This window comes from Hyaena hyaena, unplaced genomic scaffold, assembly GCF_003009895.1.
Source record: "Hyaena hyaena isolate Hyena2069 unplaced genomic scaffold, ASM300989v1 scaffold_342, whole genome shotgun sequence".
NCBI lineage: Eukaryota > Metazoa > Chordata > Mammalia > Carnivora > Hyaenidae > Hyaena > Hyaena hyaena.
The window spans coordinates 296,383-320,461 of NW_024080974.1; the positions used below are offsets into that span (position 1 = coordinate 296,383).

Genomic DNA, 24,079 nt, shown 5'->3' on the forward strand with positions numbered 1-24,079 from the left:
ATATCTATCTGAAAGAAGATGGAGAAACATCATTATGAGGAAGAATTGAATCAGGAAAGGAAGGACTGAGAAAGGAGAGTTGGAGAGGTTCATCCAAATCCTGCTCAGGGGAAAAAGTAACCATTTGTTCAACAAATACCTACAGATTTCTCTACTGTGTGCCTAGCACTAGCCATATAGAAGTTAGCCAAAACAGTTGTCGGGAACAGATGACAGATATCCTGTTGTAAGACTGTTTGCAGTTTAATATTCTTATTCTTGTTTCTCAAATGAATTTGTCATGACCGTGTTGATTTTCACCTAATTTGCGCAGAGGCAGAAGATCTGCTGGGTTAAGAAAAGTGTGTAGTTATCAGATGAGTTGTATGCAAGAGTCACTCGGCTCAGCTTGGTTCATGTGAGGCAGCTTCTGAGATTCTGGCATGTTGGATTTTTAACTTATGAGAATGAAGGACAGACTCTGGACCTCTGTAAATTTATGAGCTCGCTGCCTGACGGTGATGAGGTATTTGGTGGCTAGCCGGTCATCTCTTGGACATACTTGGACATCTTTCAATTAACAGCACCCCTCTCCTAACCTTTGTTCTTATTTTTCAGTTGGTGCTAAGATTTGTATGAACAGATACTTGGTAGATTTGGATGCCTTTTACAATGAAATATGTAGAGTGATCCTAAATCTCTAGATGTTGGTGCAATCTGTCACGATAGGTTTTACACTATTAGTTTATTCTCTTATACAACACATTTATTTTATTATGTTTATTATGTATATGTTACATGTAATTGGAGATTCAATGCCAAGGAATAAATCCAGTCCCTCCCTGTGTGTGTGGAGCTCAAGTAAACTTCGTGGTGGTGATTGTCAGAAGCATTAGTGTTGTCCAGGATTGGCCTAAGAGATGACTCTGACACTAGATTTTTTAATTAATTAAAATGTTAGCATAAATACTCAGAGGTAATTCAGTCAGTTGAGTGCACTCACAATACAATCTACTTCCTTGTTTAAAATATCTTGGATTTAACACAATATGAATTGGCCCTTACTTGAGGCTTTATCTGATTGAGTCAGAACCATAAATATTTGTCATGTTACACACAATTTCTAACTTCATGTAAATGAAACATTTTAGGCCCAAGGGAAATTCCAGAAAGCTTGGAATCACTTTACCATTGCCATAGAAATTGATCCAGAATGCTACTTAGCCTATGAAGGAAGAGCTGTGGTTTGTCTTCAGATGGGTGATAATTTTGCTGCAATTCAAGACATTAATGCTGCCATAAAGGTAAAAATGCACTTAGATAATATTATCATTGGCATAAATTAACAGCAATAATAAATAGGGTCATGTAATGTCTCTGTTACTTTTTAAAGTAACTTGTAGGGAAAATAATGTTTGTATGTTTTCATTTCCCAGAAGAATCCTACAGCAAAGAGTTATCATGGTTTGCCAATTTTGTAACATAAATACATTTAAAATCCAAAATACAAACTCATGACAAATGTTGATTCTTCTCAGTAAATGCAATTTGTAGTTTCATGGGACATCAATATTAGTTTGTAATAAAAAATGAATGCAAAAAATAAAATAATGTTCTGGGTTTGAAGGAACTAAAGAAGGAACAGTATAAATTCCCAGATTCTTCTGTAGTGAAATGGCAAATAAAAATCTTAGGTTTTGTATACAGTGACAGAAAAATCCTCCTTTTTTCTTCTGGAATTTGGGTTCTATTTCAGTAGAAATGGGCAGATTTTGTATTCTTTGATATGAGAAAAAGGAAAGTACTGAAAGATAATTGCAACTCCTAAGGACAAACAAACATGTTAACTATTTGATTTCTTCTCCAGCTTACCAGAGCTAAAGAGATAACCTTCCTTCCTCCCTCCCCCCACTGTGTCTATCTTTTGGACAGGAACTGAGTAAAGCACTAAGATTATTTGTTTTATTGCAACCAAATCAACAAAGGGTTGACATTGAATCAACTCATACCATGTCGTTTCTCAAAATATTTGCTCTAATGGGTTTCACCTGCACTATAAAATTACTAGTTTCCCACAAGTAGATTTCATAACATTCATTTTTAGACATGAAATTGGAGATAAATACTATTCCCAGATGCTAAATACTCATACTATTATATTGCAGATCAATACTACAGCAGAATTCTTAACAAATCGCGGTGTGATTCACGAGTTTATGGGTCAACAACAGAATGCAATGAAAGACTATCAAGCAGCAATTTCCCTAAACCCCACGTATTCACTGGCTTACTTTAATGCAGGAAATATCTATTTTCACCACAGGCAGTTTTTCCAGGTAATGAGTTTTCCTTAACATTTTCTTTTGGACACTAAAAGCTTTCTTTGTTATATATAGTTTCAGAATGCAATCCTTACATAACAGGCTAATCATTCATTAGCTCTTTTTTTTTTAAGTTCTTTTTCATAAGAATTTTTGTAATTATTAAATGTTTACATCTCTATGGACTTATTCTTGTTATTATCATCAACCATTCAATACTTGTCCAGTAAACATTGTTCTGGATTTCCCCAAGCGCAGGCCATTGCCTTGCTATCCATTGTTGCCAGCTTCTGGCTTGGAATCCTCTCTTTGACTCCACTTACCCAACTCTCAGACTTTCTCCAAGACTCTCTTTCATGATGTGATTATCTAACTCATCTTAATTGCTACCTTTCCTAAATTTCAGTCACATGAGCACTTGACCAGGAGTAAGGAGATAAAGATGTTAGCTCTGGTTTTATGACATCTTAATCTTTTTGGACTGCAATTCAGAGTGTCTGAAATGAGTTATTAGATGATATTTACATAATTCGAATTATTCTGATATTTACATAATTCAAACTCAACTTTAATATTTTTATTTATATTCTCTTTTTTATCTTCAGTTTATCTTGTTCTTGGTCTATCTTTGAGTCAGAAGTTTTATTAATCTATTTTCACCCTTTTTTTTATATTGTAATGAGTTGTCAAGTTAGGCCATTTCCCCAACTACTGCTTTTAGCAGTTTCCTGTGTATTCTGGTTTCCTACGTTTTTTATTTTTGTTTCCCTAAAATGTTACACCTGAAATTTTATTTCCCCTTTGACTGAATAATAAATTAACAAGGTAGTTAAAATGTCCAGGTAGAAGGGCTTTATATTTTCTAATTTTAGAGTTTATTGAGTTTTAGTGTGGTCCAGTACATGGCAACTTAAATACCTTAGGGGCCTTTTCAAAAAAGAATTTCTGCTATAAGGATATATAGTTAAAAATATCCATATAAAATATACCTTATAAATTATGTTTTTAATTTAGCCTACATCCATATTTGTTTTTCATTTGGTTGATGTTGGACTCAGAAAGATTTAAGTATCTCAAAATTAGAGTGGCCTTCGGTAGTTTTCTTTACATCTTTTATAATTTATGCTTTATGAATATTGCTGCTACATTATTGTTTTATGTACAGATATTCATACACATTACCTATGCATGGTGAGTGCATGATATGAAGATCGTGACCTCTGATTTCATTTGGTTTGCTTTTGCCTGGTATTCCTTTGTCTTTCCTCTTATTTTCAATGTTTAGAATCCTTTATTTTAGGTTTATGTCTCTTTTATACAGCATAGAGTTAGATTTTGCTTTAGATGGCAATTTGAAAACACTTGGCTTTTCATAGATGGGTTAAGTCCATTTACATTTTGGCATGGTCAGTATGCTTGATCTTAGTTCTGTTATTTTATGTCATATTTTCTGTGTACTGCACTTAGAATATTGTATTCTGTAGTCTACTTTATTTACAATTTTGAAAGGTTTTTCTGATATTTAGGAGGGTTTTCAGTTTTGCTTTAGTGATTAACTTTATAAAAATATCTCTATACCCTTAGTTCCTTATTTCTTCAGTTTCTGTACTATGAACAACAAAATTACCATTTAATCTCTTCTTCCCTTAACCCTCCCTCTCATCGATCAGTTGATTTTAGTTAATAGTATTCTCTTTTTTAAAAAAAAAGTTTCTATTTTTATTCTTAAATACGTGCAAGCTTATGGTACCAGCTTCTGCCAGCTTTCCACTGTGTCTCTCTGTTCTCCCATTTTGTTGTGAGTTTTGTTATTCCTCCACTGCCAGAGGGGTTGATATTTGCATACTACTTTGTTACTTTATTTTACATATTAGTCTTAGTTCTCCAGTTAAGTATACTCAGTTCGCATCACCAGGCTTTTTGCCAGTTTCCCTCCCAGCCACTAATTTCTTAGTTGCCTGAAATTGGTCCTCTAGCAGAGTCCTGAGAAAGGGCTCATGAGAACAATATTCCTGGATTTTTTCATGTTCAAAGCTGTTTGCCTGCAGCTTTTACAACTCAAGGTAGCATGTCTGGGTTTAGAGTTCTGACTCACTTTTGTTTCCTCGAATGTTTTAAGGATTTCAGTATTTTCTGGTGTTGTATGTTGTTATCAAAAAGCCTGATGGCAAACCTGATTTTCATTCTTTTATGGGTGACTTTGTTTTGTCAAGGCAAATTGTTTTTTTTCTTTTTTTTTTAAGCAAAAGGTTTTACCAAGGCACATCTCAGAGTTGATGATTTGGAGTCAAAGTTCTTAAGTATAGAGTGTGCATTTTCAATAGATGCAGCTTTCAGAAAAGTTGTTATTAATTCAGTGTAAAAGTTTTTGTTTCATCATTCTCTTCATTGGGAATGAATGCCAATTATTATATATAAGATGCCCTTTGACTTCTATGTACCAATTATTTTTTCTCATGTTTTTAATCTCTTAATTTCTGTTGCATTTTTACTTTTTTTCACATCTGTCTTCTAAATCTTTCCTGTGTTTTCTGAAATCTCTATTATCCCCTGTGGACCTTATAGATCAGGTTTCTTTTAAATTTCTTTTTGTTGTTGTTGTTTTTCAGTTTCATCCGATTTCCATGTCATACCTTCCTAGACACATCTTTTCTGATATCCTTCAGTATTTATTTATTTTTTGTTAAACACAAGGGCTCCCTTAGCAATTTTTTTCTAGCTTACTTTGAAATGTTATATGATAATTTTTTTTCAACATTGTAACAATACTTTTTTTTTCTAGTTAGTTTTCTTTATCTTTCCAAAAATTAAGCTATTACTTTTCATTCTTGGCTTTTACAGTGGAGGCGGGCAAATTGCTTTTCTGTTAACTCACATTTGAATGAGATACGTCTTGTTCCTGGACTAACAGCAGGGACTCTTGTGTGAATCAGGGCTATGAGCCATGCTGACTTTCTAAGTTGTGCTCCTTTTGACGCAATGGCAAAGGACTTTGCAAAATGTCCTCTCTAGGCCTAGCTGGTCTAAGAAGGCTTCTACCAAACTTTTCACAACCCTTAGCTTCTAAGATGATATTCTCATTTTAAAAAGTTGTTTTTATTGGTTGCATTTTCTGAGACCTGTAGACCCCATGTTCTCCTCTGACATCCAGGACTGCCACTGTATCCTTGAATCAAATGATCTGTGGGGCATCTTTATGTACCAAGAGGCTATGGTTCTTGTCTTTATTTTGCTGGAAAAGTTTAGCAAATATTTTCAGATTCCACTAGCTCTTCATTTATTCAATCTCCCTGTACTTCAATCTCCCTGTACTTATAATGTACCTGTCACGTGGGAGGCATTAATAATAACCCTGAGGATACAGAGCTGAACAAGATAAGGAAGGCTTCTTTTCTGATGTAACTTACTTTTTTTATTGGAGGAAGAAATAGAAAATAAACAAAAAAATATTAGCAGTGATAAGCATCTAATGCAATACAGTCTCACATAAGCATTATTTTATCAGTATGAGCATATATGTGGGACTATATGAGATTGGAATTCCCTGGGCAGGTAGTATAGATGGAGAGAAAGGGTTTAAGGAGCAAGCCCTGAGGTAGCACCAGGGTTTAAGAGCAAAGCAGAGAGGAGATACAGGAAGTAGAATGAGAAAGAAACTTGATAGCTTGAGGTGGGGTAAGAAATTCTTACTTTTTATTTTTTTGAATGTGAAGGATATTGATCCATGCTCTTATGTCACTGACAAATGTACCAGGAAGGGAGAAATTGTTGGTGCAGGAGAGAGTGGCAGGGATAATTAGGATCCAAATCTTTGGGAAATAAAGTTAAAGTTTGGAAGTTCCAGGGGTTGCCTTTGAAGGGAGCAGGACACACTATCGATAGTATCATGAGGGAAGGCAAAGAGGTGGGGCACAGTTGAAGGTAGGTGGGTAGATTTTGATAAGCAGGCATTTCTATTTATTGACTATATTTTCTCCATTGAATGTGAGCATCAGTTTATCAGTTGAGAGTGGGATGGACACTTACAAGTGGGGCAGAGTGGCTAAGAGTTTTGGGGAAAAAAGAAACTGTGAAATAATTGTTATAGAGAATAGTAGAGTGAACATACTAGTGAAGTGTAGTGGGCTGATTACCAGACAACATTAAGCTCTCATTTTAGGTTGTGGTTATGAATTTAAAGTGAGTTATCAACATTATACTGCTTTATATATGCTTTTTTTCTACACAAATTCAGTACTGCTTTGGGTCACTCCACAATTGTTTCTGTGTGCTGATCTCTTATTTCCTCACTCTGATTACGTTGTAAGCTCTATAGGTCTGGAGTCCTACTCTGCCTACATTTCCTTCCTCAGAAAGCCCATCTACAACCATGGCTTAGACTACATGTCAGCCTGCACCCTTTTTCTGAGCTCTTAACTCATATGTATCACCAGTTGCTAAAACTGGAGATTTTCCAGGTACATTAGAGCCCAAAGTGAATTGATCTCTCTATCCCCTACCTCTTGTTGAACACTTCTTCATATAGATCCTCTTTCAATTCAAGATGTCATCTTCCATCAGGTCACCTAAGTAGAGATATCAGCATCAATCATACCTTTCTCTTCCTCACTTCTGTTATCTTTCAGTTACCTAATCCCGTCAGTTTTGCTTCTTGATTTTTTTTTTTTCTCAGCTATGAGCCCTCCATTCTGTTCTACTGACATTGCCTTGGTTTCTTTGGCTCTTATTCTTTCCCAGGTTCGATCATGACCCTGGACAGTAGCCCTGTGATGAGCTTCATTGACCTTAGTAGTGAAGCTAATGCTGGGACAGAAAATTATTAAAGGCGTAATTCTGTGAGGCATGAATGAGATTGTTGTAGCTCAGACCTCAAAGGACAGCTGGGAGGCTAATGTTTCCCAGGTAGACAAGCCAGGGTCAATTGCCTTAAACTTCACCAATCTTAGACCATCTCTGGCTGAGTCCTAGCAATGTTTCCCTGCATTGTGGAGTTAGTTAAGGAGATAAAGATAAATAATGCCCAGGCCAATTTTCTGTTCCCATAAGTGTTAAGATCCACATGGGAGAGAGACTCTAAACTTTTAAACTTGTCTTTGATAACTCTATGGGTATCATCTATGATACTACTTAGATTTAAAGTTTATTTGATCCTTGATTTTTTTTTTGTTTGTTTTAGTATGATTCTGTCTCCCTGGCACTAGGGACACATTAGCTGGGGGAATATTTCATCTAAAATGTATTTTGTCCTCTTTCTTGATACACTGGATGCCTGGGCTTCACAGTGCACACCCCCTCCAGAGTTAAGCAGACTTTAACAGTAATTATGCAGCTATTTTAGTAAGCTCAAAGCCTTTTTGTGGAGAAAGTGGCTTCTATTCCCTTCATCCCACTTCCTCAAACTTTGTTTCTAACTATACTGAAAGGAAGATTTAGGGACAGAAAGAAGGGTCCTTCAACAGATCAAATAATCTCTAACGAGTTTGTGTGTGTGTGTGTGTGTGTGTGTGTGTGTGTGTGTGTTCTGGCCTCTTTTATCATTAGTTAATGACCTTAATCATTTTAAATCACATTTGGATGAACTACGTGCATACATCATGAACAATGGGTGACTTAAAAAAATGACTGGATCTGCTTTTTAATTAATTACAAATATTATGGCATTAGACACACTTAAAAAACCAAGAGCATCATTGCAATAAGTATCTTTGGCCTTAATTGCTTCATAACTATCACTCCTATACTGCAAAAGTAACCTCATTAAATGTATAGACTTATTTTCTAAGTAATATATTTTGGAAGCTATAATAGAAAGTTACCTTGTTCACAGGTAGGTACATTATTGTATGTTACTGAATTGTTTTATCTTAGCTTAAGTAGGCATTTGCTCCTACCTGATTGAAGTCATGCTTTTGTGATGTAGAAGAGTGTGGCCTTTAGACACCATTTACTGGTTAACTAAAATGAAGCCTAAATTACTTTTTGAAGAAAGTCTTGGCGCTGCGTGGAGTCATTTCCTTGCCTCATTTCTGATGATGGTTGAGTCCAGCTTTCTGTTCAGGAGTGAATTCTCTTTAAGCTCTTCACAGAAGGATGTCAATTCTGTCACCATGTTAATAGATCCTTAAACTGCACTTATCTGCCACATAGAATAGTTCTATCTAGGAACAAGATGGGTTACACAATCTTGATCTAATTGCCTCTTGAAAGTCATCAGAGGTAGCAAAGTTTGCAGAGAGTTGTTTTAGGGCAGTGTCGTCTCTTCATTTGTAGACACTGGGGGAAAATGGTATATCAATAACAATTGAATTGAAAATAATCGGTATTATGAATATCATTCTCAGTATTTTACATATGAACCTCACTTAACCCTACATGAAGCACTGGAAGTAGGCTTCTGTTTGTCACTTCCATTTTCCAGATAAGAAAGTTGGGGGCAAAAGCAGCTTTAGTTACTCATCTAAAGACATGGTGATAACAAGTGGTGGAGCCAGGATTTGAACCTAGAAATCTGGCTCCATGGTCTGGATTCCTGGCCACCATGCTACCAGTGCTTCTTTTCACTCATGAATCCCTGGAAAACACAGAGAAAAATAGTTCAGTGAAGGAGACAGAGAAAATTATCAGAGGGGTAAGGGAAAAACCAAGGAGACATTCTGTCTCAAGGACAGGGAATTTTACACAGGAAGCAGAGAATGTCCATGCTACAGAAATGTCATGAAAGAAAGGAACTAGAAAATGTCTGCCAGGCTTGAGGACATCTGCAGTCTCAGCAAACGCTGAGCCCTCACAAAATAGGGGGAGACAGAGAAAAGCAGGGTTGTGGTGTATTGGGAAAAAGTGAGTGGTAAAAAAAATTGGAGAACAATCTGTATTGTTAAAAATGACTTCTCCTTTAAGTGAAGCAAATTTTAAAGTAGGATCCAATCTTTATCCATCTTAGAATTAAAGAAGAGATTCCTGTCTTGAGTAGTAGGGTGTCTAATCAGCATCTGAAGCGAGTTGCGGTGAAGGACCATTTTAAAAAGTTTCCAATTTATTATTGATCAATATGTTGCTAAAATAATATAAACAAGTTACTAGAAATATGTTTATGTGCTGGAATATGCTGGAATGTCATAGCCAAGTGCTTTAGAAGTTACTGATGGTTTACTTTTAGTTTCTGTACTTAAGCTCTTTACAGACCTGTAGCAAATGATACTCGAACTAAGACCACACTTTGAACTGTCCCTTTCAGCTTGATGATGAGTAGAGAATAATATAGAGTCTTTGGCCTTCTTGACAAGTTGGTTTTTTTCCTCTTTCTTCTTCCCAACTTTCATAGTATAACTAAGTTTTTATCCCCTTAGGGTATGGTTTAGAACCTTATTTTGAAAATTCACTTATCCCTTTTTGCTCTTAGGTACTCTGATTTTATGTGAAAAATGTTAATTTTCCAACATATTTTATCTTGTTGTGACCATATTTTCTAACTTATATCTTTATATTTTACCTTTTTCTAGTGCTGTAGAGGGAAGTAGGATTTGAGGGGTTGGTGGTAAAGCATTTCACCTCAGCAAGGAGTAGTGTTTTATCACTGACATTATCAAGATTTGCCAACACATGGTGATAACAAAAAGCAAAATGACTTTTGACTGGTCTTATTACTGATTTTTACATTATCTACAGACAGTGCAACCTCCTTATCATCTGTATCTGGGATGAAATGCTTCCTCTGTCCCCTTGATATGCCAGTGTCCTTATTTTAAATTAAGAGCAAAGGTGCTTCAAATTGCTATACAGCTGCCAATTAAAATATATTCAAATTATCATCATTTTTATGTTTTATAGGCTAGTGACTACTTCTCAAAGGCTTTGAAGTTTGATCCAGAAAATGAATGTGCTACCATGAATCGAGCTATTGCAAATACAACATTAAAGAAATATAAAGAAGCAAAAGAAGATTTCGCATGTGTGGTTGAAAGATGTCCCTTTTGGGCTGCAGTATATTTGAACAGAGCACACTTCTACTGTTGTTTAAAGCAATATGAACTAGCTGAGGGAGACCTAAGTAAAGGTATTTTTATTTCATAATTTTGGGCTAAGATCACAGGGATTGATATATTTGTTTTTAGACAACAAAAGGAGAAAGCCATCAAGTCTCTTTGTCTAGATAAACTTACATAAGAATTAATGTTTTTATATATATCATAACTTTAACGTCATCAATATTGATTCGCTTATGGAACAACTTAAGGCATGGGTAAGCTGAGATACAGAAAATTATTAAGGAAACCACAGATAAACAATGGCAGTCTTTCAAAGAAAGACACTGTACTGTGTTCCCCAAGTTAGTTTCCTTGGAAAGATTTAATATTTTTAATCTTACTGAATGATTACTTACATTTGAAGAAAAATGTTTTCAAATAAATAACACTAAAGTTCTTATAAAATTTTTATTTAAAAAAATGAGGCTATTTCCTAATGTTAACATAAAGCATAACTTGGAATGTTTTTCTTTTACAGCCCTGTCTTTGAAGCCTGATGATGCTCTCATATATAGTCGTAGAGCAGAAGTTCGTGGTAAAATAGGTCTGATTGAAGAAGCTATGGCTGACTACATTCAAGCACTTGATCTTCAAGAGTGTGCTCCTGTGACCTGATAACACAGACCATGGTTTCGGCAGTGGTCTACATAGCTCTTCTTCCAGAAGCTGAAAACTTCTTTGTTTGAAAGGTTGCACTACCTTCCTTATCGTATTCATTATGATTTGCTATCTACATGACCCTTTAGTGCATTTTTGACAATATATTTATATTATATATTAATGATAAATCGTCTAGATCATTTTTCTGCCTATTTGAAAAAACTAATAATAGCTAAATTTCTTTATAGGGTGCGGAATTTAATAGAATGTTTCTTAAGGAATATTAACATTTAAGACATGTTCCTTAAAGTAAAATAATTCCTTTTGAAATAATAGTTCATGATTATAGAAGAAGTGTCATTGACCTTTTCATCAATACCTGCTCCTAATGCATTCAACAGTATCGATATTAAAAAAATAAATAAATACAGAGCTGATAGCTGTAAAGAAATTAAGTACATCTCCTCTCTCTTCCTTTAAAGAATGTCTACACAGGCCTGTATTTTTCCGGGTACTTACATCATCCACCAGATAAAGACATTTCTCTTTTACATGTTACCTCTTTTTCAGGACAGCACCTACAAAAATTTTGGCCTTTCTGTTTCCTTGATGTAGTTCGTTTTGCCTCTTTAATGCAAATTTCATAAACATATAAACAATTTGCATACAGTGATAATTAGCAGTTCACAGAAGTTAATGAGTATAAGTAAAACAGGTAAGGGGCATCTGGGTGGCTCAGTCAGTTGAACGTCCGACTTTGGTTCTGGTCATGATCTTGCGGTTCATGGGTTCGAGCCCTGCGGTGGGCTCTGTGCTGACAGACGGGAGCCTGGAGCTTACTTGAGATTCTGTGTCTCCCTCTTTCTCTCCCCCTCCCTGCTCATACTCTGTCTCTCTCTCAAAAATAAACTATAAAAAAATTAAAAAACAGGTAAAAATTTTGTATAGATTATCCTCGAAGGATCCTTTAGTGAACCAGAGAAGCCCTTTCCTTTATCTTCCTAATAAAAACAAGGATTCATTCACATTTGCTTCACTTGCTTGTTTTTCTTCTTCACTTCATTCTTCTAGTACGTCTCCAGCTCCTCAGAGACTTGTTTTCACAGAGATCAGGCATGTTGGAAAGAATAGCTCCATCTACTCAATTTCCATTTGTTTTGTTTTGTTTCTGTTTTTGTTTTTGTTTAATGTACCAGATTTCCATAATAGAAGGTTGATTTTAATGTATAAGCCACTGTGGGGATGGATGCTTCACACTCTTGAAGGATAATCTTCTAGGTGTGATATGTGGGCCCATGTGAGGATTGGGTCATCCCTATAGCGTAGTTTCAGTTGGTGAATTGGACACAATTAATAAACCACTTTTATTGCCTTCATTTGCCTTCATTTGTCTCCAGACATTTTTTTGTCCCACCCAGCCCAGGCCCCAGGTGAGATTCAGACCAACCTCATGCACCCATAGATAGCCCCTTGTCTCGGGCTTCGCCCGCTGCCCTGGTGCCTCTCTGTTAGTGCTGAGGTGTTGGATTGCTATGGATTCTCCCAGTGCTTCCCCAGCTGTACCGTGGACGTTCAGGGGCCCGAGTCCCTGTCAAGTAAACCTCTGATGCTGAGAGAAAGGAACCAGTCGATAGATTCTTCTCCCTTCCTTCTCTTGATGGCGTGTCCTGAGACACTGAGTGTATATGTACAGCCTCCTGGAAGACACTCCTGGCAGCCAGCTTCAAAATGTACCTCATGTTGGCACTTCTGTCTTCCCTGCCTCACTCCCTCTTGCCGTCACTCCTACTTTGCACTTTCTGATAAAGTCAGAGCATAGGAGCATTTGCCTCTGGCTCTGCTTTCTGGGGTAACCCACGCTAAGGCAATTAGTCATTTAATTTTTTTTTTTCTGATTGCACACAAATACTTACAACACGAAGCAGGAATGATTCAAACGAAAGGCCATACTAGCATAATGGAATCATGTCTAACTTGTCAAAATGCAACATGTCCCCCTGCCCAGATCTCCTCGTTACCCTGTTTCTGTGCGCACTGGCAGTATCCTCCTGCACACCCCTACACATTTCTCTCAGATCACACATAAACCAGGTCAGAGCTGCAGGGGACTTCATGTCACTAGGAGCAACCTTCAGCAATGGCAGATGAAGGCGGAGGATAAACACCTCATCTTTCTTGACGTTAGGTGGGTGCCTCTCCCTGACTTCCCCAGTTGGCTTAAGCTCTCCCCCTACCCCCACCAGTTGCCCACCATATAACCTCCTCAATACATACCCTTTGTTAGCTTTCCTCACCCTTGCCTCACTCTCTCCTCCCAACATCAGCTTACCGGAACCTCCTCCTAAATAACCCTCTGGCCCTCAAATCCTAGTCTCAGGTTTGGCTTCTGCAGGAACGAATCGAAGGCAGCATCACCGAGGAAGAGGCACTGAAGCTGGATCCTGAGCGGGGTGAGTGCTCACGGGCAGAGGTATTGGACTGTTAGGCCCTCCATACAGACGGAATGTCAGGACAGAGACAGAGGTGGGAAAATAAAGCATGTTTGGAGAGTGGCTGGAGCAGAGTCTTTGTAAGGAAATGGTGGGAAGTAAACCTGGTCGTGTGGTCAGAGTCAGACATGAAGAACCTTTGGTGCTAGGTAGAGGAGCCAGAACATGGAGTTAGGACTATGTGTGGGGTATAAGGTGGGGGTGGGGTGGGGAGAGTAACAGAAAGGTTCTTCCCCTTCATTCCCCTCATCTCCTGGCATCCTCACGTTAATGGGCTGGGGACATTTTCTCATCACCAGATGAAAACTGGACCTCTGAAAATTGATCAGTTCTCTGCAGAGAGAGGTTTGCCCTGGCCTGTCGTGCTCCACTCTGACTCTGAGTGAGTCTGTCTGCTCTGAAGATAAAGGCAGGTGAAGGAGACACAGCAGGGTAGAGGCAGGATGGAGACCAAGGGAGACAGTGACTTCCAGAAAGCCATGGGTGCTAAATCAGACACGGAGGATCCCAAGGGAAGAGGAAGGACATGTCTGGATTCCGTCTTTTTCTTTTTAGCTGGAGTAATGTTGACCTTTTCAGCAGGTGAACTGAGCCTATATCCTTCCCACCGTCACGGGACTTAGCGATCAGGTTTAACTTATTCACAATACATGTGCAAGCACACACACACTCACAACTTTTACTGATGATTATCCCTGGGAAGGAAAATTGGAGGGAGAAAAGGATAAGGAGATTTTTTACCTTTCTTCTTTGTTGTTGTTGTTACATTAAGATGGAAGAAGAGTGACAGGACTACAAGTAGCCTTACTTTCAATTTCAAACATTTTTGTAATTTATAGGGGTTTCTTGTTGTTTTCCTCCCTGACAGACTAAGCTTTATGAGATCAAGGACTTTATTGTCATTATTATTTTCTTTAGTGCTGCATCCCTAATACTTATACTGACTAAAAAATAAAAGATGTTCAAGAGATATCGGTTAAAATAAAACAAATTACAAGCGCAATGAATCAATATTTCTGTGTAGATATTGTGATGAATTGTTTGCTTGTCCTGTTCCTTTGTCTCTTGCATGTCTGCTATGATACCGAGACTGAAAAGCTAAGATTATGTCTCCCAAGTGTCCTTGCAGCCAGAGTTCCTGCTGTGATTTAGTTTCTGCCAATCTGATACAATCTCATGAGACTGAACTGAGGCAGCATCATGCAAAACACCTTTCTGGTGATACTAAAACAGTCGGGTGGCTCTAGAGAGCTCTAGATGTAGCAAATAAACATATAGGACACCTGGTTGAGTTTTAATTTCAGATAAAGAAGGAGTAATTCAGGACTCCTAGTTAAACACACGACAGCCAGTTAAGTTTGAATTTCAAATCAACAACAACATTTTTAGCCTAAGTATGTCTTGTATGGGACACAGTTACACTAAACATTGTTTGTTGTTGACATGAAATTCAAATTTAAATGCAAGTCCTGCATCTTACCCAGAAACCTTATTCTGAAGCCAGTTCTCATGGCCCTGGGTTTCTGATCCTGGATGAATTGTACATTTTTCCTGGAGCCAATAGCTGCTGTGCCCTTTTCTTGATTTTCTACATTTCTCTTTATGGCAGAGCACACTCCCCAAGTTTGGCCACGTTTGTGTTGCTCTTCTGTTGGCTCAGTCTGGAGCCTGCTGCACCTTCCAACAATGACGTGAGTACCCATTTCTTTTATGAAATCTCTTTCTTTGTAAAATTATAAGAATGGCTTCTGTTATCTACAGCTGAACTCTGATTGAAATAGTTTCAAATGTTTTTCTAACAAACCAACTTAGAGCTTTTCTTTTCTCATGAATGGAGTCAGAGTAATAGCATCTTTTCTGCAAGAAGGTAATTTATATAGTTTGGTCATGAGTCAAAGTGGGTCCAAGTTGAAAACAGTAACTATAACAATCATGATTTCTAGCATTTACTTTAAGTAATATAGATACCTCATCTCTACCTTCTCAACAGTCTTGCAAGGTAGTAGGTATCATCATATGAGGAAAACAAGACTCAAAAGGATTGACTCACGTGATCAAGGTCACAGAGCTAGTAGATGATGGAGCTGAAAGTCAGCGCCTACTCTACTTTAAAAGCCACTGCTCTTTCTGCTTCTTTTCACTAGAGAGAAATAAAACAAGATTAATTCATTGTCTATTAATCTTTATCATAACGACTTTAAAGCTTTCTTCTTTAAAGTGCAGAAAAGGGATTTTTAGTCTTTAATCCTTCTTTTATACTGGCATATATATGTATCTAGTTATATCTATGTCAATGTGTCTATGTCTATGTATCTGGATATATAATCTAGCCTTAGATAAATGTGTGATAATAGTAAGATTATCTTGAGCTTTTAATTTGAAAAGTAGTCAGTGGACAATACCTTCTATTTTATCTTTTAATATTAAAAGCCAGATAGGGGCACCTGGGTGGCTCAGTTGGTTAAGCATCAACTTTGGCTCAAGTCATGATCTTGTGGTTCATGGATTCAAGCCCCACATCAGGCTCTGTGCTGACAGCTTGAAGCCTGGAGCCTGCCTCGGATGCTGTGTCTCCCAAAAGGGAAACTCCTCCACCCACACTCTGTTTCTCAAAAATGAATAAATGTTAAAAAATAAAATAAAATAAAAGCCAGATAAGAGTGACAGTAGAAGTTCAATATGTAGACAGTAAGAAAGGGAAGAAGAAGGAAATCATCATTTGTTAAAAACCTACTATGTATCAGAAACCCAGTTATGGCTTAAAAACATTTTTATTTCACCATTATCACCAAGGCAGGTCTTGTTATTCCCATTTACAGAAGTAAAGTATGAGGTACAGAAAGGTTAAATAATCAGTTTAGAGTACCTCTAGTATAATGATGTTATCCAAGCGTTGTTTCATTTTTATTTACTCATATATTTCTTTCAGTAGACTTATTAATATTAATTGAATTTACTTAAAAAAGAAGGAATTTATAAAAATAAATATGTAAATAATGAAAAGTTTGTCCCTGTTCTACCGAAAAGAATCTCTTTTTATGCCATGGTTTTTCATATTAAAATTTGGGAAACACTGTATAGTGTTAGTACTTGATGAATTCATCTGGAAAGGTAATCAGAGTGAGGGAGGGAAAAACAAATAATGCCTGTTGAGAAAGGGAAAGAACAAGAACAAGAAGCAGAAGATGACTGGTATCTGGAAAGGCAGATCAGAACCAGAAGCAATAATTGTGTGCTTTGAAAGTCTTAGTCTATAGTCTGAGCATTTTGTAATAACAAGGTAGTAACAAGGTCTTACTCCCAAAAGCTCTCCAGTGGCATAAAAAATGTTACTCAATGTCTTAGAATCATTGATCTCCAAAATTAACAGGCATTGTATGATCATCCCTGATGAGATATGAATGTTGGACATCTGTTCCTCTCCTCACCTACCTTTGCCTGGCTAATTTATTTTTAGAAAGAGACTTTCCCCCTACCCAGGGGAGTGGCTTAGATATTTGTGCTCTACCCTTCCACTGTTACCTACTTTCTGGAACATGCTTCATATCCGTACATCCTTGTTTAATGACTGTCTTTTCCACTACTCAGAAACTCTACAAGGGCAATGATTAGGTCTACCTTGTTCAACGCTACATCACCAATGCTTATCACAGTTCCTGGCACACAGCAGGTGCTTCATAAATATTTGATGAACTTACTTAAATAAAACACAGGCCTGAACATTATGTTCTGCAGGACAATATGACCCAACACACTACGGCTACATTTTACTATTCATTTCTGATAAAGTGAGCATGCTGTGAGATTCTGGTTAAGCCCAGAATCTTCAAAGGTCAAAGCAATGACATCAATGCTCTTCTTATTTAACATTTCCTGTGAGTAGAGAGGTCTTTAGCACCCATAGCTTTTACAGTGCCTAACTTACACATATACACACAGCACCCTGAAAACCACAAGAGGAGATGAATAACCTTAGAAAATGAAGTTAGAAAAACTCAAGATGTAATGAATGAGATCAGTCTGCTATAAAAATAACAGATGAAAAACAATTCTGTCAAGGAGATGAGGGCAAAATATCTGAAATCACGATGTATCAACATCTCAGGCTAATCATTGTTAATTTTTAAAATTGGATGATGCTATGACATAATTAAGTTATAACCCAATTAAGTAATGTGGATAAGAGACTATAACAAAATTTTAGTTACTTCCCTTCCTTCAGAAAAGTAAGTGCTGGGGCACCTGGGTGGCTCAACTGGCTAAAGTGTCAGACTATTGATTTCTGCTCAGGTCATGATCTTATGGTTCATGAGTTTGAGGCCTGCATAGGGCTCTGTGCTGATGATGCACAACCTGCTTGGGATTCTCTCTCTCTCTCTCTCAAAATAACTTTAAAAAAGGGAAAGTTTGTGTTAATCAAGGGGGCATGGTGTGTACTGAACCTAGAATGGAGGGAATGCTCAGACCATGAACATTTACGTGCATGTTCCTGGCTTTGTCTGCTGAACTTGAGTGGACAAGAACATTCTGACCTTTCGACTTCTTACTCATTGGTATATTTTGTTGGTATATTCCATACCACTGTATAGCTTTAGTCCATGAAACCACTGAGGCAAATTAACTACTTCTTGTCTTTCAGATTCTATTCTAGCAAAGAAACTTTCTAGTGATAATTTGGCTTCCCAATACGAATGTGTAAAACATTTATAGTATTATTCCATTTTATTGTACAATCATACATATACAAAATGTTCCTACTACATTTTCATAAGAAATACTAAGTGATTTTTTACACCAGCCTTTAACAGTGGGTACCTGTGGAGAATGGATTGTTGGTATAGGGTTGGCTGGTAGAGGGTACGTGGGAGGTTTGAGAGAACCTTGGTTTGAATTTTTACTTTTGATGTTCCTGCATTCTTGGATTTATACTTTAATCATTGACCATGTCTTGATTTTATAGTAGGAAAAGTAAAAAATTGTGTCCTTTGCCACCTAAGTTAAATAGCTTATTTGAGGCAACATTTAAGACTATGAAAGATGCATGTTGCTCTTTTTCCCTGGGGGCCGACAGTGGACTCAGCTAGAGCTGGAAAGCAGGCCCCTTTTAGAGGTGTGACTGCTTCAGGCAGGTCCTGCCCACAAAATTCTCAGTCCACATTTGTACTGTGACCATCTCTTCAAAGAAGACAGCCTTAAAAATTCTTTTTTCGGGGTGCCTGGGTGGCTCAGTCGGTTAAATGTCCAACTTTGGCTCAGGTCGTGATCTCATGGTTCTGGGTTCAAGCCCCACATCAGGCTCTGTTCTGACAGCCAGCTCAGAGCCTGGAACCTGCTTCAGATTCTGTATATCCCTCTCTCTCTGACCCTCCTCTGTTCACACTGTCTCTCTCTTTCTCAGAAATAAATAAAACATTAAAAATTTTTTAAAAATTCTTTTTTCTAAAACACATAGTGTGGTGATCGTAGTCACTTGAATTTATAAAGAAAATAGAAAATTTTGCTGTTTAAACCTGTGAGTCAATTGAAGTCTTTTATCTTTCCAGCAGTATAATTTTATTTTTTTTGCAAAAGGAGAAGGTATTAGTTTGCATGTACTCATGTGGTGATTTTGCTTTACTTTAGAGCTCTTGCTTCTCCGCAAGTAGAAAGATTCCAAAGCCTCTGATGAAAAGAAAGAAAATATTAATCACTGGAAACTTCGCCTCATCATATTTGTGTCAACTTCATGACACAAATTTTAATAGAGAAAGGAATCTTAACTGACTAGTGGTTTATGCTGATGATACTTGTAATTTTATAACCATCACTTACAAGAAATAAATCACTAAGTGGAAAAAGCATCATTTACATTCCAGATAGAAAAATTTGTCTTAATCTTACTTCAGCTGGTTAGTAGGCTAGACAATTCCACTTATTACATATATATTTAAAACACTTTAAAGTATGATTTTTATTTATGTGGTTCTAAGGCCAAAGGAATAGATCCCTAATTACAATGCATGAAACATTTCTCTTTTCTATAAACTTCCCATAGGAGACTATTGTAAATCTATGAATCAACTTAGCTTGATTTCTATTTAAAAATTTTTTTAATGTTTATTTATTTTTGAGAGACAGAGACATAGTGCAAGTGGGGGAGGGGCAGAGAGAGAGGGAGACAGAATCTGAAGCAGTCTCCAGGCTCTGAGCTATTAGCACAGAGCTCCCCGCGGGGCTCAAACTCATGAATGGCGAGATCATGACCTGAGCCCAAGTCAGATGCTTAATTGACTAAGCCACCCAGGCGCCCCGCTTGACTTCATTTAAAGAAAGAAAAGGTAATTGAGAATTAAACTTCATAATTTATGGCATTATGATTGTTACACAGTAGTAAGTTTTTTTAAAAGCTTGTTATAAATCAAAATATTCAGAATTTATTAGACTGGGAGCCTGCCACTTAGGTATATTTGCTTTAAATTTTTTTAATGTTTATTTATTTTTGAGAGACAGAGAGAGAGAGAGAGAGAGAGAGCATGAGCGAGGGAGGGGCAGAGAGGGAGGGAGACACAGAATCTGAAGCAGGCCCAGGCTCTGAGCTGTCCGCCCTGAGCCCAATACGGGCTTGAATTCAATAACTATGACATCATGCCCTGAGCCAAAACCAGATACTCAACTGACTCAGCCACCCAGGCACCCCTAGGTATGTTTGCTTTATAAGCTAGGAACAAATTTCTCTTTTGAATTTGAAGACCAAGATAAGAATTTTAGTGTCGAAGTTGAGGTGATTTATTGCACAAAAACTAGAGATGAAGTCCCCTTTCCTTAAAAATAACAGAACAATGATTTAATTAAAGTCTTGGAGCCCTATTTGGAAAAATTTGCAAATTCTATGGTACGATTCTGTGCCTTTGTAATGTGAGAAACATCACAACACGATGTTTCTGGGTGCAGTTTACCCTGAATAATGTATGAGTTGTGTAATTGCTCTGTGGCACATTCTCATCTCCACGGAATGCTGGCTTCTCTAGTATTGCATCTCCTGCTTTCAATTCCTATGCCGTTTGTATACTATATTGGATCTTTGATGGTAAGTAGTCAAGGTGGGGGAAGAATGTTTGAGAACCGAAAATCCTCGGCAATCCAGAAAATGGCTTAATATGAAGAGCCTAAATAATGCCATTTTAAAATTAAGACCCCCCCATTAAAAGCAACCTCGGGCTGCACATAGCAGCAGTCTAAAAAAAAACCAAAAAACTGCAGATTGTTCAAGGCTGAAACCCCTCTCCAATTAGCCAATGAGAGGAGGTTAATAACATTCCTGCGGGCTGAGACAAGGGCTGCTCCCTCGTGCCTAACTCACCTCATAATTGGTCATTTTCAAAGGAGTCTCAGAAGGCCATAATTGGGGCTCTGCCAAAAGTAACGGACACCTCACAGGTACTGAATGGTCGAAGCTGTTGCCAGGGTGTTATACAAATGTGATTGGTGTACAACATATGTACTGTAACACCCCCATCCCTTACCCCTTAAAAACCCTGCTCGCTATTGTTCGGGGCTCCCCCCGGCTGCTGCTGCTGTGTCGGTAGGCGGGTGAGACCCTGCTCGAGCTTGTAATAAAGACCGTTTTGTTCTTGCATCGGTATTGGATTCTGAAGTCACTGGGGACTCGTGATTCGGGCACAACAAATACACTAGACTTCTCATTGCAGCTTGGTTATGAAAATGTGAGTTTTGAATAGAACTTTCCTCTAGGGTTCTGGACCTGGGATGTCTTTACCTCCAGGGAATAAGTGGGTAGCCGGTGAATATCCATTTTACATGGGGAGTGTTGAGGGAGAGAGGAGAGAGAAATTTAACAATTTAAGCATGTTCACGTAAAAAGACACAGCTTCATTATGGAATAGAACTTTAAAAATTCACATGAAATCTTAACAGTAAAGCACAAGACTTTGGAGACGTTTCTCCCTTTTGAAAGACTGCTGGGGGGAAATACCACAGATCTGTAGGAGTCAGCATTCACTCTCCATTCCTAGCAATCTCCACCACCACAGCAACACAGCAACATTGTTCCTGAGGTTCCCTCCACAGCAGGTGCCTGTGAGCCCCTTTGACAGATGGGGAAACTTGGGTCCAGAGATATTAAGTGGCCCATCAAGGTCCCACATTTATTTTTTATTTCTTTGTATATTTTAATATAATTTATTATCAAATTGGCTTACATACAACACCTAGTGCTCATCCCAATAAGTGCCATCCTCAATGCCCATCACCCATTTCCCCTCTTCCCCACCCCCTCATCCACCTTCAGTTTGTTCTCTGTATTTAAGAGTCTCTTGTGGTTTGTCTCCCTCCCTCTCTATTTGTATCTTGTTTTTCCCCTTCCCTTCCCCCATGGTCTTCTATTAAGTTTCTCAAGATCCATATATAAGTGAAAACATATAATATCTGTTCTTCTCTGACTAACTTATTTCACTCAGCATAATACCTTCCAGTTCCATCCACGTTGCTACACATGGCCAGATTTCATTCTTTCTCATTGCCAAGTAGTATTCCATTGTATATATAAACCACATCTTCTTTATCCATTCGTCAGTCAATGGACATTTAGGTTCTCTTCATGATTTGACTATTGTTAAGGTCCGATGCTGTTTCAAGGATATTTTGGAATGGAAATACCAGATAAAAAAAGGCTGACGCTCCCTTCTTTGAGGGCTTTGTTTTTTCTTTTAGGATTCTGATCGAAAGTATTTATGACTAACTAGAGTAGAGTAATTCATTTCTCAGAGAACTTTCCATGATACCTATATTTTTATTTAATATCTCAAGTGCTCTCTTCATGTCTCCTTAGATCCATTTTAAGCTATGTAAAATATGTGGAATAATAACATTTAAGTGCTTACAAACTGTCAAGACCTTTTCTAAATGCTCTCTATATATTATCTTTAATTATTACAACCACTTCATGAAGTTAGTATGATTAACATCCCATTTTATTGATGAGAAAACTAAAGCAGAAGCAGATTAGGTAATTTGCTTAAAGTCACACATCAATGAGGGGGTCAAACAATCTGACTCCAAGCTTTTGCTCTTTACCTGAGTCTAAGAGGCCTAAGGAAGGACAGACACTGAGGCCCCATCTGATACGGAAAAAGGCCTGCCAGCGGTCTTCAGGTCTCAGGGAGGACTGTGTCCTGGAAACACTGTCTCTCGACACCCCAGAAATTGTATGGTTCCTTGAGGACTTCAGGAATTCCATGTCCTGTCTTCTGTTTGGAATAACGTAGACCCAAAGTGGCAATACAATTTAGTCTTAAAATGAGGAAGATCAGAGAGTACAATTCGACCTTAAAACCTAGTAATTAACCTCACTATGCTACAGGGTTGTAGCATCTACTGAACTAGAACTTTATTTTCTAGGGATTAAGTCTCCCTGAGATCTATCCCTGAAAGTTTATAAGAAAAAGAACAGACCCTCTACGAAAAAATGGCTAATGCTGACCTAGCTTTCTAAACAGGATGAGGCTTTAAGAATAATTTCTGCCATTCAACTCTCCTGTGACCCACAAGCAATAAATGACAGTCTTTTAAAAACAGCAATGGCTTATCCTGGGCATCAAGTAGGGAAGAACTTGAGTGATTTCTCTACACTTGTAATGTCAAGAGGAGTCCTACTCAGAGACCTCTGTTATAAAAGAGGAATTGTTTATGGCTATTGAAAAATCCTCGCAAAACTGTCCATCAAACTTTATGAAATGTATGAGTTACTTAGGTATCAGCTTTCTGGATCTAATTTTTTTTTTCCAGAGCATTCAGAATCAAACACTTTTCCTTCAGTAAGGGTTTCATATTGATGAACACAGAACTGTTTTATTTTCTTTTTCTTCCTTTTTCCCCTGTTTTTGTTGACTCTCTTTACACCTTCTGTTTTTTAATTTATACCCTGTTCTGAGACTATAACTCAGTGTTCCTCAAAATGGAGTCTGTGGCTCACTCAGAATAGACTAGAATGCTTATTAAAAATACATATTTGAGACCTTCCTTCAGTTATACTAAATCCAGTTCTCTGGAGTGGAGCCGAGGACCCTGCATTTCAGTATGCTCCTGAAAGGTTCCTATCCATACTGAAGCAGAGGTCTTGCCCAGGAGTTTTCCAACTTTATTGTGGGAAGCTTGTTTCGTTAGAATCCTAGGCCCTGGTCCAGAGTTTCTGATTCATTATGTCCCTGGTGGGGACTAAAAACCTGCTAATGCTGGTTCAGAAACCCCACCTTGTGAATGCTAGAGCTTTAAGTTCTAGTCTAATCTTTGAATTCCTGAAAAATAAAAAAAACCTTTTAATAAAACATGCTCTGAAATGTTATATGTTAAGTATTCTGCTTGTAGAAATAAAAATGTTAACAAAATACCCAAGTTCCTTTTTTTTTTTTTTTTTTTTACAAATAGTTTATTGTCAAATTAGTTTCCACATAACACCCAGTGCTCATCCCCACAAGTGCCCTCCTCCATGCCCATCCCTCCCTCCCCCCCACATCCATCAGTTCTCAGTTTTTGTCAGCATTCAAGAGTCTCTCATGGTTTGCCTCTCTCCCTTTCCCCCACCATTTCCCCCCTTCTTCTCCCCTTTGTTCCTCAGTTAAGTTCCTCCTAATCCTCCTATACGTGCAAACATATGATATTTGTCCTTCTC

The 24,079-nt window shown here is 37.7% G+C and overlaps 1 protein-coding gene across 1 annotated transcript in view; it reads left to right on the plus strand.

The window, feature by feature from the left end:
- TTC6 (tetratricopeptide repeat domain 6) overlaps positions 1-11,099 on the plus strand; it is a 186,031-nt gene extending 174,932 nt beyond the window's left edge. The window contains exons 29-32 of the mRNA XM_039249557.1: positions 1,131-1,283; positions 2,145-2,315; positions 10,128-10,353; positions 10,803-11,099. Of these exons, the coding sequence (XP_039105488.1) occupies positions 1,131-1,283; positions 2,145-2,315; positions 10,128-10,353; positions 10,803-10,939 (687 nt within the window). The 3' untranslated portion in view covers positions 10,940-11,099. The remainder of the gene's footprint in view (positions 1-1,130; positions 1,284-2,144; positions 2,316-10,127; positions 10,354-10,802) is intronic.
- Positions 11,100-24,079: the final 12,980 nt, after the last annotated feature.